Genomic DNA, 14866 nt, shown 5'->3' on the forward strand with positions numbered 1-14866 from the left:
CTCAAAGTCATGCAATTTTAGACAGCGTTTTTTTGCCGCAAAGCAATACCTATTACATTTTTCTGTTTGCGCCCCCCCCCCCCCTCCCAAAAAAAAAATTTTGAGCCACTGCCTTTAGTTCCACTTTAAAAAAGTCCAGTAGGTCTTTCTCTGGGTGTCTGTGGGTGAAATGAATGATCTGCCCACACACTGAATGTAGGTTGTAGAAGTGTGAGCTGAGTGTAATCCTGGCACAGCACATAATTCCCATGCCATTCAGTATGATGCGATTTGAACCCTTTTATTTTGAATTGCACCAAAAGTAGCACTTGTAGTAGTTTTTGTAGTATGTAGAAGTTTTGTACCATGTGATCTATGTTGGGGTCCTGTGTTTGGGGTGTTATCTCCTCCCTGACACCCGCTGCACATTGTAACTGCAGTGTGTTTTCAACGTGGTGTGGGAAAGGTGCAAGGATCTGACCATACACAAGTAGATTGTAGAAGGATCGGCTGTACAAACATCGGTAGGAAGATTCTCAGGACATTTGGTTTGCATTTCCTATGTGATATTGGAGTGATTGTCATCTCCGGAACAGTGGGAGAGATTTGGGAAGCGGTGTCCATCCTGATCCTTGGAATGTTAGGAAAAGAAGATGGATGGGGGAGGAGGAGGAGGAGGAGGAGGGTGCTGGCACAGGGGATGTATAGGAGAGGTGTAGTAGAGGTGTGCAGTGCCCCCTGTGGATGTAGTGCGCCCCCTGTCCGCCGTACCCTCCTCCTCCTCCTCCAGTGTGTGTGTCTCTTCCAGGAGGAGGAGGAGGCGGGCGGGATGGATGGAGGAAGGGAGGGAGGGAGGAGGAAAGGGAGGGATCCGGAGCGGGGACAGAGCTGGCACACTTCTCGGAAAACTTCCCCACCACTCTCTTCTCTTCTCCGACACCCCGACACCACCGACACCCCGACTTCACAGGTGAGTCCCCCCTCCTCCTCTACTCTCCTCCCCCTCTCTGCCCGGACATCGGGGCTCTGCATGGGGCATATCGGGAGGTGTGTGTACAATGTCCGGGCCTCTGATCGGAGCTCTGTATACTGCCATCACATTACATAGGACACCCTCTGTATACTGCCATACTCTATACTGCTATCACATCGGATAGATCACCTTCTGTATACTGCCATACTCTATACTGCTATCACATGGGACGGGGCACTCTATACATACTGCTATCACATAGGACGGGGCACTCTATACATACTGCCATCACATGGGACGGGGCACTCTATACATACTACTATCACATGGGACGGGGCACTCTATACATACTGCCATCACATAGGACGGGGCACTCTATACATACTGCTATCACATAGGACGGGGCACTCTATACATACTGCTATCACATGGGACGGGGCACTCTATACATACTGCCATCACATAGGACGGGGCACTCTATACATACTGCTATCACATAGGACGGGGCACTCTATACATACTGCTATCACATGGGACGGGGCACTCTATACATACTGCTATCACATAGGACGGGGCACTCTATACATACTGCTATCACATAGGACGGAGCACTCTATACATACTGCTATCACATGGGACGGGGCACTCTATACATACTGCCATCACATAGGACGGGGCACTCTATACATACTGCTATCACATGGGATGGGGCACTCTATACATACTGCTATCACATGGGACGGGGCACTCTATACATACATGGGATGGGTTTGTGATTATTTCTATCGCTAATTTATCAAAGTGTGTATGACCACCGGAAAGGGGATTGATCAGATACGGTGATTTGTGCTGAGATTGATATCAGAGTGGTTTTATAATTCTGTGGCCATCAGCCCAATGAATGTCAGTGGAAAGGTTTTACAGATGCTCTTGTCACACAGGCGTTGTTTGTCAGTCTGTGATTGGCCCATGATGAGCCCCTGGGAGTGGATGTGTCTTTCTACATCTGGATTGGTCCAGGGTTGTCGGATTAAACCCAATACGTTTCCATCCCGCTCCACCTTTGTAGACCTGACCACATGTGGGCAGATATTGGGGGGGCTCCCCTAGGAATGATGCCTCTGCCTTGCAGCACCACAGTCCTGGTCAGGTCACCATCCGCATGGAGTTTGTATGCTCTCACTCCTTGTATTGGTTTCCTCTGGATACTTCTATAATTTTCCTCCCACATTCTGCCAACTAAATTGCACTTTTTTCCTCCAATCAGCTGCAGTTCAGGTCATTCCCCCCCAGTATCTCACACATGTAAACAAAGGGGCAGGATGTCTTTATGTGGACATTGACTATAAATAGGCATGTGTCATATAAGGGCAGTGACATCATCACCACCACCCCGCCCCTTTGTTTACATGCTGGGGGTGGGGAGAGATGTTTGGACACCTCAGCTCATCTCTACTCCCAGGACAATGCTGGAAGGTAATTGGCCCTGGTATTTGTGTGCAGGTCTGATAAGGATCTTAACCGCAGCACATATTGTACAATCTGATTTGTACAATTGATCAACTGTAAAACTGATTGGGTGCCGACATCACGGGAACCCTGGACAGGTAAGTTTTAATATTTAAATGTCAGCAGCTACAGTATTTGTAGCTGCTGACTGTTATTTCTTTCCTGGTGGGCAGAACTCCCCTTTAAAGACAGGGAGTGATGTGAATGTAAAGTATATAAAGTGCTGTTCTAGCACTATAGAAATGCCTGTAATAAATAAATACACCCTCCATCATAGGATATGTGTCCTTTCTGAGCAGGGGGGCAGTATATGGATCCTCTGCCCATGGATAATCCTATATATAAGAGCAGTCGATGAGAGGAACCGGTATGACTTTCTGTATTGCCACATTCACACCTGAGTGATTTGTGAACATGCACAAAATTGCGCATTTTCACACTGCGCGCATAGGCAGCCTGTTCATTTCATAAGCCTACGTTCAATTAACGTGCTGAAGTTGCCTAAGTACTTCTCTGAGCATTGAGCGGCACACGTTTTTCTGCATGGAAAAATGCATTTTTGCTTGTTGCGTTTGGGGTGCCATTAACAATGAAAGCTGACACTTTTTTGGGGGAATTTCGCAGACACATGCAAAAATGTGCAGTTATGCACACGTTCACAAAAACGCTCACACGTGAACAGGGCCTTGGAGTGTATCTAAAGACGACACTAAATAGGGTCAGGAGCAGTTAGAACGTCTCTGTGGGGGAATCGGATTGGGAACGGACCGTTGGTCCGTTCTCATCCGATCCGCTGGACGGATGGAAAATAGGGTTTCCATCCGTCCAGATTTGATGGATCAGATGGGATGTCAGCGGACATGTCTCCACTGATATCCGATCCCCAAAGGGATGCATGGGGTGACTGTTCAGATCCACCAAAAAACAGACAGGCGGATCTGAACGGTCAGCCTGTGTGAAAGGGACCTAATCGTTTGGCTCTTCTGTCACCTTCTTTCCCAGCGATCAGCAGGACAATTGGAGAGGGTAAGTCCCCTAGATGGGGGCTCAGCATGAATGACAGTTTCTAACCCTTCCATAGTACAAAACTTGAAAAATAAGTTATTTGTTTTTAGTTAGAGTTCCACTTTAACTCTTTGTGTGTGATGGAAGCAATGTTCAATAGGTTGATCTCACACTATAGAGAGGTGCAGAACATACAGAGAGCAGTCCAGTCTGGCAGCATCCACCACAGAGGTAGCTTGTAGAAGTGGATGAAGATGCAGCCGCTGCACAGACACTGACACATGTCAAAATGTGATAGCTGTACAGGGGGTGGGTGCTTTGATGTGAACACAGACAGGATTGGTGCACCCGCTCTTGCACGCATGCGGTTGTGTCTGTTCAGCTGCTACATCTGCATCCACCTCTGCAGGCAAGATCCAAGTCAGATGCAGACCCAGAAAAATGCGGTTCATGCATGCAGGGTGTGTGCCTGCATCCGTCGGAATGAGGCCTAATATCATGCCTAGGTTTTTCTCTTTTGTTCATTGACGGACACAGCTCCTGATATTCTTAACCATTGGGCTTTACTGCCCCCTACAGGAGTAGGACACTAGGCAGAAAAAAGTTTGGCTACGCCTATGGGCAGTCCCTGGGGATATACTCCCTCTATCTGCTTTTTTTTCTGCCTAGTCAGGAGTAAGGACTTATGCCTCGTACACACGCAACGATTATAGGCCGACCGATTGTCCGACTTTTGTCCAGAGTGTTGTTTTGTTGTTTGGAATGTGCCTAGACTGCACACGAATTTTCTCGGCCAACATCATACTAACAAGCCGACAATCAGCCGATCGGACGTTGGCCGAAAATTCACGGCCAATTCACGGACTATTATGTGTACGGGGCTTTAGTTCCTTGCTGGGATCTCTGGTCCTGGCAAATTTTTTTCTTTTTAGATAGAATTTTTTTTTTCTCCTGTTTTTTTCCTGTGTGATCTACAATCAACTGCCAGATTGGGCAACGGGCTGGATAATCTAGATCCAGTGGTTATCCCCAGTCTGGCATTCCTGTTCAAATCGAATGCGGTTCTTTGAAGTGCAGTTTGAGCCCATTCATTTTTTAAAACGCACAATAAAGGTATCAGTACTTGGTGTCAGCAAGTACTTGAAAAAAAGTATCCGTACTTGTACTCACCTAAAAAAAAAAGTATCGGTGCAGACCTAATATTTAGATTACTGGTTGATCCTGCAAGTGAATCTGTTGCTTTTTTTTCGCTTCCTGTCCATTGCCAACGCATGGAGCCTAAAATAATGGTTCCCTATGAATGCAGTCCACATCAGCATGTTGCATTCCATTTGCCCAGCACTGAAAAAAAAAATACGGCATGCACTACTTTTTTCAGCGCAGCACATTCAGTTGCATCCAAATGCACGCATATGCAGATAAATGCAACACACTGCAAAGCAAATGAAGGCACTGCTTTAGTGCAATTTCAAAACCACGCATCAGTGTGACTTGCACTGCTGATTACATTGCGGTTTGCAACTTCATTTAACAGAAGTAGTGCAGGAACCTTTTTTTATAATCGCTGCAACATAACTCGCGGTGATATGAACATTTCTATTGCCGCCAATGAGGTGCAACTAGGGTTGCCACCTTGTCCCTTTAAAGCTGAACACCATTAATTACACAGGTTCTGAGGTTAATTTAATGCAGATACCTGAGTTTTATTACCACCTTATTTAGCCACAGAACCTGTGTAATTAATAGGTGTTTGGGTTTAAAGGGATGAGGTGACAAATCTAGGTGCGACTTTTCATGCGATTTGGAACTGTCTCATGAGAAGTCACACTGGTGTGTACGGGGGACTAACTGCCACTTTAGCTTGGGGTCGACTATGACATCCTGTGAGCGACTCAGTGGAGTTTTCTGCCAATAGCTGCCTATGGGAAACCCCCATTCAAAGCGGTGAGAGGTTGACACTCATTCATGTCTATTGGCTTGTTATCAGACATGCAGAGATCACCTGGGGATAATCAGTGCTGGACTCTCATTGCTTTGTATGGGGCTTCCCACTAGCAGCAGCATGTTAGCAGGAAACCCCCCTGAGTCTCTTGCAGGAAATTGGAGTCGGCTCCAAATACAGATATGACCCCCCCCCCTCCCAAAAAACTACATTTGAATGCCCCGTACACACGATCAGATAATCGGAGGACTTATCGTTCACATTTTGTTGCATGATACGAACATCGAATTCAACAATGCGTACTAACCATATGATTTTTGTTGTACGATTCGGGGGAAAAGCTTCCTGGTTGCTTAGCTACGTATCAGATGGTGCAAAACAAAAACAATGGCAGCCAGGCTTTTACCATGCTATTAGTGTTTCTGATCATGCTCGGTCTTTGTTGATCGATTTTTAGCGGATGCATAGTGTACTGATGGAACGATTGGCGTTCGCGTGGCTATCGTACGACAGAAGTTTTCCTGTTTGTCCCTTCGGATTTTGTTGGATGAACTGTCGTGATCGGCTGTCGAAAGCTGTGTACTAACGATCAGATTATCGTGCGATCAGGTCGAAAGCGTGTTTTATCGTACGATTATCGAAACGTGTGTACTGGGCATAAGGCCCCTTTCACACTCAGTCTGTTCAGATCCGCCTGTCAGTTTTTTTAGGCGGATCTGAACGGATGCCCCATGCATCTCTATGGGACATCGGATGTCAGCGGAGACATGTCCACTGACATCTGATCCTGTCCATCAAATCCGGATGGATGGAAACCCTATTTTCCATCCGGCTGGCGGATCGGATGATAACGGACAGACGGTCCGTTCCCATCCAATTGACCCATAGAGAAGAATGGGGACCTGACAGCTCCTTCTCCGCACACCGCGTAGAGACACAGCTGTCATTCTCCTGCTCAGCTGAGAAAAACAGAGTCCGCCTGACAGACTCCATGTGTGAAAGGGGCCTAAATCCCACATCTATGTTCCTGTTCACATGTGATCCCTCAGACACCTGTAGCTCAACGTATGATGTCCTAAAATCTACACTAGCTTCTTTTGACTGATTTGGGTGTTTTTGGCCCCGTAGACATCAATAGAAATATTATAAACAATCAAATTGAGCTTTTGTGATCATTTTTTTTTTTCCCGGGAATTATTTCAAGTTTTATTTTTTTCATAACTTTGTAATAACTGGTGCTTTCCATTTGCTAAAACGAAAACGCCGAAAGCGTGAATGTGCATGCAAAATGCTTGTAGTTTGCTTCTAAAACGCTTGAGTACGCTCTCAAAAAATGCTCAAAAACTTTCAAATTGAAAACACCTGAAAATCGCTTTACTCAGATGTGAATGAGGCCTAAAGCCTCGTACACCCGATCAGATTATCTTACAAATGTTCTTTATTTTTTTGCTGTATGCTATTCTTATATGGAAAGTGAAGAGGTTACTTTCATATGAAAATTCTCGTACGACAGAATTCAACTCCAGAAGTGATGTCATGTGTTGGATTGCTTTGTATGTGTTCTTTAGTTTCTGAGCATGCCTAGTCTTGCTCTTACGATTTTTTTTCCGGACGAAAACTGTACTAATTAAACAAAAATCGGACGTTGTGTTGACATACGATAAAAATTTTATAGCCTGCACATCCAGTTTTTGTCATCCAAAAATTCGTAATCGGCTGTCGAAAGCACTATACTAAATCCAAAAATCGTCAGATCGTTTGTCGGACAAAATTATACTTCCGATTTTCGTATTGTGTGTACGGGCCTTAAGGTTGCACTCTAACCTGAGGAGAATGTTTTTCATGTGATTTGCTAGCTTTTTTTGTTGTTGTTTGTATGTATGTTTAAGCCCCCGTTCACACTAAGGCGACCTGTGAGGCGACCTGGTCGCCTCACAGGTCGCCGTAGGTCGCCTCCCATAGGGAAGCTGCAGACCCGTTCTAATAGGAGCGACACAAGTCGCTCCGACTTAGAAAAAGGGTCCGGAGCTTCTTTGGGGCGACCAGGAGGCGACCGCCATAGACTTCAATGTTATGAAGTCCGTGGCGGCCGCTCCGAGGTCGCGGTGCGAAGTAGCGTCGCCCCTATGTGAACGGAGCCTTATGTTTCTTGCATTTTTTTATGTATATAAACATGTTTTTGAAGCATTTTTTATGTTATACATCTGTTTTGTAAGCTTCAGATGTTTTTGCCCTTTTTTGTGTGTTTTGTGGCAGTGAAACGCACGTAAAGCATGCATAAAAACTTGTGTTGTGCGTATTCAAGCGCACCCATTGAGCTCTCTGGGGAGTATTTGAGCTCTCTGGGGGTAAATACAATTGAATCTATTCAAAAAGAAGCTGTATGTCTTCCCATTATGGGCGACATGCTACAAACGTCAGAGCGTACTAATGTAAGGAAGTTCAAATAAATGGATTTGTACTTGAGTTTTGCCGTGCATAGGCATAAGCCTGACAAGATACTTCGGTGTGAAAGAGGCCTAATAGTTAAATACGGGTAAACCAGCAATTTGTCACAAGGAACCCAGCACTGAGGGGACTGTGTGTATACGTGGTGCCAGCTGCTTTGTAAGGGTTAAATCCTGTCAGGCCAGCGATATGTCACCAGAAATACATTGCGGGGAGCGTGCGTGCGGGAGTTTGCCCGCAGTGCCAGCTGTTCACAGGCCTAAAATATTATTTGGCGAGCCTAAACACCAACTCTTTTCTCTGTCTATATCAGTGAGGTACAATCCATAAGAACACCATTTCCTATTGGCACAAAGGTGCCACGTGTGCCCGCTCTGCCACTTCAGTTTTCAGTCAGACCACATGCATGTGTACATAAGAGACCCCTCTGAGGAGGAAATTCCATCCGGCTGACTGTTTGCCGGAGAGCTTTCCTTCCAATAAAGGGGATGAATATGAAGTGAATTTTCCTGAATGTTGTTTGTGTCATTACCTGTTCACACCTTAACCGTGCTGGCAGTGAAAAGGTCACAGACCGGCCGTCCTTTTTACGTCTGTTTGTTTTTCCCTCAGTGTCCTCACTTCTCTCCACCCAACGCAACCCTTTCCTTTCCACTTCACCCCCCCCCCCTCCTCCCTTCCTTCTAAATCTCTCTCATTTTTTTATTGCTGCATTTACATGTCTTGTCAATGTAACCTTGTCCCCGGCCGGCACAAAGACACGCAAGGCATGGTGCGGAATTGTAAGCAGCCTCGCAATGCCTGACAGAACAATACAGCCAAAGGAACAGCCTGGTGGACTGGACTGTCCCCGGCTCAGGTCCTTTATCCTGGCTGCTCTGAATTTCAGGCCTCATTCGCACTGGCCTGGACATAGACCTTTATAGAAATGCATGGAACGGTTTGAAATGTTTCCATTCGCACTGTGCGTTTAGGTGTGTTCAGAGAATTCTGTGTGTCCAGGGGCAGGTTAGATAAGTTGAACACATGTAAACGCACATATAAATGCACAACTTGATCTGGGAAGCATAACGTTTTATACTTCCAGGATAAATTCTTCTGCGTTTTGAAGGTCTTTTGCACATTGGCGGCTGAACCCAGCGTATACCCAGGCGCTGTATACAGCTAATTGAATAATTAGCCACTACTTATAGGGGCTACCTTCAGCGCTTGCCTAAAATAAATTATATATAAATACTCCATACAATAATTTCATAAATACATATAAAAGTGCATAGTTTCATAAATTGTGACAATAATAGTAATCCGTGTCTCTATAAATATAAATCAATATTTTAAAATAAATAAAAAATTGTGATAAGTGAATTTGTGACAATGATCAAAAAGTCCAGGAAATTGATAAAGTATCTTGTGTATGATAATGAGAAAGCTCTGTGCAAAAATAGTGCAGGTGCTAGAAACTATTTCCCTCGCCAGCCATGTGGTGTTTAACCACTTAAGCCCCGGAAGATTTTACCCCCTTCCTGACCAGCGGGTATTTTGCGATTCGGCACTGCGTGACTTTAACGGACAATTGCGCGGTCGTGCGACGCTGTACCTAAACAAATGTGGCGTCCTTTTTTTCCCACAAACAGAGCTTTCTTTTGGTGGTATTTGATCACCTGTGCAATTTTTTTGATCATGCGCTATAAACAAAAAAAGAGCGTCAATTTTGCAAAAATAGCAATATTTTTCACATTTTTTTATATGAAATTCCCCCCCAAAAAATGTAAAAATCTAAATTTTTGAACATTTTCGGCCAATTTGTTTTATGCTACCTATGTTTGGTAAAAAAAATCGCAAAAAGCGTATTTTGATTGGTTTGCGCAAAAGTTATCGCGTTTACTAACAAAGGGAAAGATTTTTGTCATTTTTGTTGTTTTTTTTTTTTTAACGCGTAATGGCGGCGATCTGCGATTTTTTTTTTTTTGCGGTACTGCGACATTGCGGCGGACAGATCGGACCCTTGACTGACATTTTTGACACTTTTGGGGTTACCAGTGACATTTCTACAGTAATCAGTGCTATATATATGCACTGTTACTGTAAAAATACACTGGTAGTGAAGGGGTTAACTTTATTTGGGAGGGAGGGGCTGTGTGTGTCCCTAGGGGCGTGCTTTCTACTGTGATTGGCTGTGGCTTGAGCTGTAAGGACACTGATCAACGGATCTACATAGTAGATCCGTGTGATCAGTGTTTTTACACCGAGGAGAATGACAGGTGGCTTGTTTACACAAGCCGCCTGACTTTCTCCCTCTCCCCCGCCGATCGCAGAGTGGCCGGCGGACATCGGGTCCGCCGGTCACACGCGCGGGGGGGGTCCGTGACCACGCGGGAGCTGGAGCGCGCCTCCGGGGGCGCGCGCTCGCTCCCTAGACCCTCACAAGCTAGTGACGTAGCCCTACGTCACTTTGCCTGTGAGGGGCTGACTGCCGACGTAGATCGGCGTTAGGCAGTCGGCAAGTGGTTAAACTTCACCGATCAATAGCCATAGGTGGCTATAGATGGGTCACTCACCAGATGTAGTTTGTCTTGACTGCTGTATAGCATCAAGACCAAGCAGCGCTTATGTGGTCACCCTGACCAAGATTGGTGTTGAATCTCCCGTGTAGTCACTCCACTCAGGGACGATGATCTGTCCCGCTTTCCTCGTTCAAAGCGCATGTGCAAGACAAAGGGAAGAGAAACTCCGTATAGTGTAGTATGTATAAAAGCCTTTATTACCCATCCATTGGTTAAACAGTCTGCAATGGTAACAGAAGTATTTAAAAAGCCGTGTATGTGACTGGTCACGAGCTGGAGATGCAATGGACAGCGGAGATTCCGGTTTGCGTTCCACTCTCTCCACGTGACGTCACTACGTGCGTTCCACCTTACACGTTTCGTCAGCACACTGACGTCTTCAGAGATCAGAGTGCATTCGGTGTTCAGAGAATTCCGTGTGTCCAAGGGCAGGTTAGATATGTTGAACACATGTAAACGCACATATAAATGCACAACTTGATCTGGGAAGCATAACGTTTTATTCTTCCAAGATAAATTCTTCTGCGTTTGAAGGTCTTTTGCACATTGGTGGCTGAACCCAGCGTATACCCAGGCGCTGCATACAGCTGCCCATAGATGTGTATGTGCTGGTGCTATAGCAAACAGATGTTCTTACACTTTCCTATGTTACCCAAACTATACTTTTTTTTTTTTTTGCTGGAAGTTCAATTTTAACCACTTCCCGCCTGCCATATGCAGAATGACAGCTGCATGGTTGTTGTATTATCCGGACTTGGCATCATTTGACGTCCAGGATAAGCCACTCTCCCCGGCGATCGGTAGTGCGGTGTGTTGCTCTGACATATCCACCTCTCTCGGATCTTGGTAAAGAGCCTATGACCAGCTGTGTCCAATCATAACCAGGAAGTGCTATTTATCAGCTTATAAGGCGCAGGTAGAGGAGAGCTGATCAGCGGCTCCCCTGACAGGGGGTGCTGCACTAATAATCAGCACATTGATTATCAGTGCAGACCCATTAAGGATGCCAATTAGTGCCCATCAGTAATGCCTGTCAGTGTCTCCTCATCAGTGCTGCCTATCAGTGCCCATCACTATTGCCCATCAGTGTCACCCATTAGTGCCCGTCAGTGCAGCCTATCACTGCCACCTGTCAGTGCCCAATTGTGCCACCTATCAGTGTCCATCAGTGCTGTATATTAGTGCTTCATCATCAGTGCCGCCTCATCAGTTCCTATCAGTGCTTGTCAGTGAAGAAGAAAACTTATTTACAAAAAAATGTATAACAAACAAAGAAAAACTTTTTTTTTTTTTTTTTTTTTTTTTTTTTTTTTAGGAAAAAGCTCAATTTGTGGGAAAAGTATGATAAAACTCTTGTTTGGGTTTAGCGTTGCATAACCGTGCAACTGTCATTCGACAGCACTGAAAGCTGAAAATTGGCCAGGGCAGGAAAAGATTGTAAGTGTTTTGCATATTAGCACATTATGAAATAGTATGGGCTCAATCACATGACCGCACACCGCCCAGATTGGCTTAATTATTTGGCCGGGTACAAGTGGGTGTTAACATCTGCAGCCAATCCATCTGTACAAATCAGTGACAGGCTGAGCGGCTCCATAGCTATTTCCATGTATTTTCCCATGGAGCGATTAGGGAACAGATGACCGCTCCTTGCACAGGTACAGATACTGTCAGCCTGTCATTGATTGGTACAGGTTTCCTGTATCTAAACACCTGTGTGAATGAGCCGTTAATCCTATTTTCCAATCAATAGTTTTATCATACTTTAAGCCCCCGTTCACATTGGAGTCACTTGTCATGCGATTTGACAGGTCAAGTCGCACCCTATTGCCGGCAATCACATTGTTCAAATCAGGTGCCATGCCAACTTTGCGGTGCAGCATTGATTTTAAAAAAAAGTAGTTCTTGCACTACTTTTGGCGCTTTCGGGTGCGACTGGCATGAAGCCGCACAGATGCATTTCAAGTCGCACTGTCATGCGGCTTTAAAATCGTGCGATTTCAGAAGAAGTGAACGAGGGCTTAATCTTTTTTTCCAAAGGCTGATAGTTTTATCAACAAGTTCTGCTCCTTTCCTCCTTTCACATGCAGTCATCGGGGTGGGATGGCGGGAGGAAGGTGATTGTGCGCTAATTGGGGGGGCTTCCCATGCGTTTCCTGTCACCTGATTTATGAACGGGATCTGGAAGCCTGGAAGTGGCACAGGAAGATAAGCCTGGTGTGAATTAACTCCTTTTGTCGACACGTATTATATAAGACAATCGTTTTTTTGTTGTTTTTATCTGTTGGCAGTAGTAGAAGAGAAGGAATGTGTGCGTGCTTTGGTGGGCGGGTCCTCATGTGACAGTAAACGCAGTTGAAAAGATGACAGGTTGCTAGAGAACACACCTTCCCATTGCCCATAAAGGTTTTCCCATAGAAAGAGGAAGAGAGCGGCCCCAAGCACCCGAGGGGTTACTAGGTGTATGGCTGACGCCGTAGCACAAATATTTCTCTTTTTTTTTTTCTTTTCTCTATGCCGTGACATCACATCGCAGCCAAAGTCTAAACTGTTCTTTCTCTCTAGGAACGCCGAAGTGACAACATCAACAGCTTGGCTGCTTTCAGAAAAAAAAAAATGCATTGAAAAAGTGCAGCTGAACAGGACAACCCTAAAAGGAATTCCCTGACTTCCCAGCGGATGGAAGGAAAAGCCAAGGAGGAATAATTGTGTCTGATGGAGGCCTGTGAAACTTCCCAACCTGCCGTACCTTGTGCACCTGGCCGTACAGCGGGAGCATGCTCCTTACCAGCGCCATGGGAAATGGCCAAGTGACCGCAGAGGGGCCCGCCGCTCACAGTACCTACCCCCCGCGTTGTTTGTAGCTTCTTTATTCGTGGAGTATAGACTTCCCGCGTGAAAGGTTCCTTCGCTTCACTTGGATTCATGCTGTGGAACGTTCTGCTGACAAGGAAGCCATTTCTTTACAATTTGCTGGATCTTGTGAATCTTTTCGGGGTCTGAACACAGGAGATGACTTTCTAGCCTGGGTGGCGATGGGTCGGGAAAATGAACTCATTCAAGCTGTTAAAAGCGGAGATGTTGCCACTGTTCAGAGGCTGCTTGCGAAGGTCCGAGCATCGAAAAATAGTAAGTAAATGGGTTGGGGCATGGGGCAATGGCTGGGCTCTGGTATTGGTATTGACATGGGGGGTACGTATGCTGGTTACCAGATATAATCTGATTGGGGGGTGCTAATGTAATACTTAGTGTTACTAAACCCACAACACTAAGGCTCCATGTACACGGGACGCTGGAAATGGCCGTTTAGGAGCAGTTGGGCGTTTTTTTCCAGAAGCCCCTGAACCCATCTACATTTTATCTTATCTGTCCATGTACACAGGGTCGTTTACAGTCATTTGCAGGCAGTTGGGTTCAGGGACTTTTTTTAGAACGCAATTATTTGCGTTCGAACGTGTGTTTCCCGGCGTTTCAAACGCACAAACGCGTCTGAACGCGTCTGAACGCGTCCGAACGCGATGACCCGCGTTTAGCGTTCGCGTTTTTCCATTTTAAAGGGGAATAATTTTTTTGACCTCTAGGAACGGTTCTAAACGCAAACGCCCCTAAACGCCCGCTAAACGCGGGTACAAAAGCGACTGAACGGACGTTTCAAACGTCCTAAAAATTCCAGCATTCAAAGGGACTTTTAACAACGTCCCGTGTACATGGGGCCTTAATGTGTATATGCAGTAAGGCATGCTTGTTAACCACTTCTGGCCCGGAAGGATTTGCCCGCTTAGTGGCCAGGCCATTTTTTGCGATTCAGCACTGCGTTGCATTAACGGAAAAATTGCGCGGTCGTGCAACGCTGTACCCAAATAAAATTGATGTCCTCCCCCCCCCCCCCCCCCCCACAAATAGAGCTTTCTTTTGGTGGTATTTGATCACGCTGCGATTTTTTATTTTTTGCGCTATAAACAAAAAAACAATATTTTTCACTTTCTGCTATATATATATATATATATATATATATATATATATATATATATATATATATATATATATATAAAATTTAAAAATCTAAATTTCTTAACATTTTAGGCCAATTTGTTTTTGTGCTACATATTTTTGGTAAAAAATAAAAAATCTCAATAAGCGTAGATTGGTTTGTACAAAAGTTTATCACATCTACTAACTACAGGAAAGATTTGTCATTTTTATTGTTTTTTTTTTTTTTACTATTAATGGCGGCGATCTGCAATTTTTAGCGGGATTGCGGCAGACAGATCGGACCCCTAACTGACATTTTTGACACTTTTGGGGGGACAAGTGACATCACTACAGTAATCAGTGTTAAAAATATGCAGTTACTGTAATAATGACACTGGCAGGGAAGGGGTTAATACTGTGGGTGAACAAGGGGTTAAATGTGAGCCTAGGGGAGTGATTCTAACTGTATGGGGG

The 14866-nt window shown here is 45.2% G+C and overlaps 1 protein-coding gene across 2 annotated transcripts in view; it reads left to right on the forward strand.

Annotated features, from left to right (window-relative positions):
* The first annotated feature begins 834 nt into the window (after positions 1 to 834).
* CASKIN2 (CASK interacting protein 2) overlaps positions 835 to 14866 on the forward strand; it is a 216613-nt gene continuing 202581 nt past the window's right edge. For both annotated transcript variants that reach the window (XM_082271726.1, XM_082271727.1), the window contains exons 1-2: positions 835 to 949; positions 12986 to 13549. In XM_082271726.1, coding sequence (XP_082127852.1) covers positions 13456 to 13549 — 94 coding nt within the window. In that variant the 5' untranslated portion in view covers positions 835 to 949; positions 12986 to 13455. The remainder of the gene's footprint in view (positions 950 to 12985; positions 13550 to 14866) is intronic.

Source organism: Pelophylax lessonae, assembly GCF_965119305.1.
Source record: "Pelophylax lessonae genome assembly, chromosome: 11".
Taxonomy (NCBI): domain Eukaryota; kingdom Metazoa; phylum Chordata; class Amphibia; order Anura; family Ranidae; genus Pelophylax; species Pelophylax lessonae.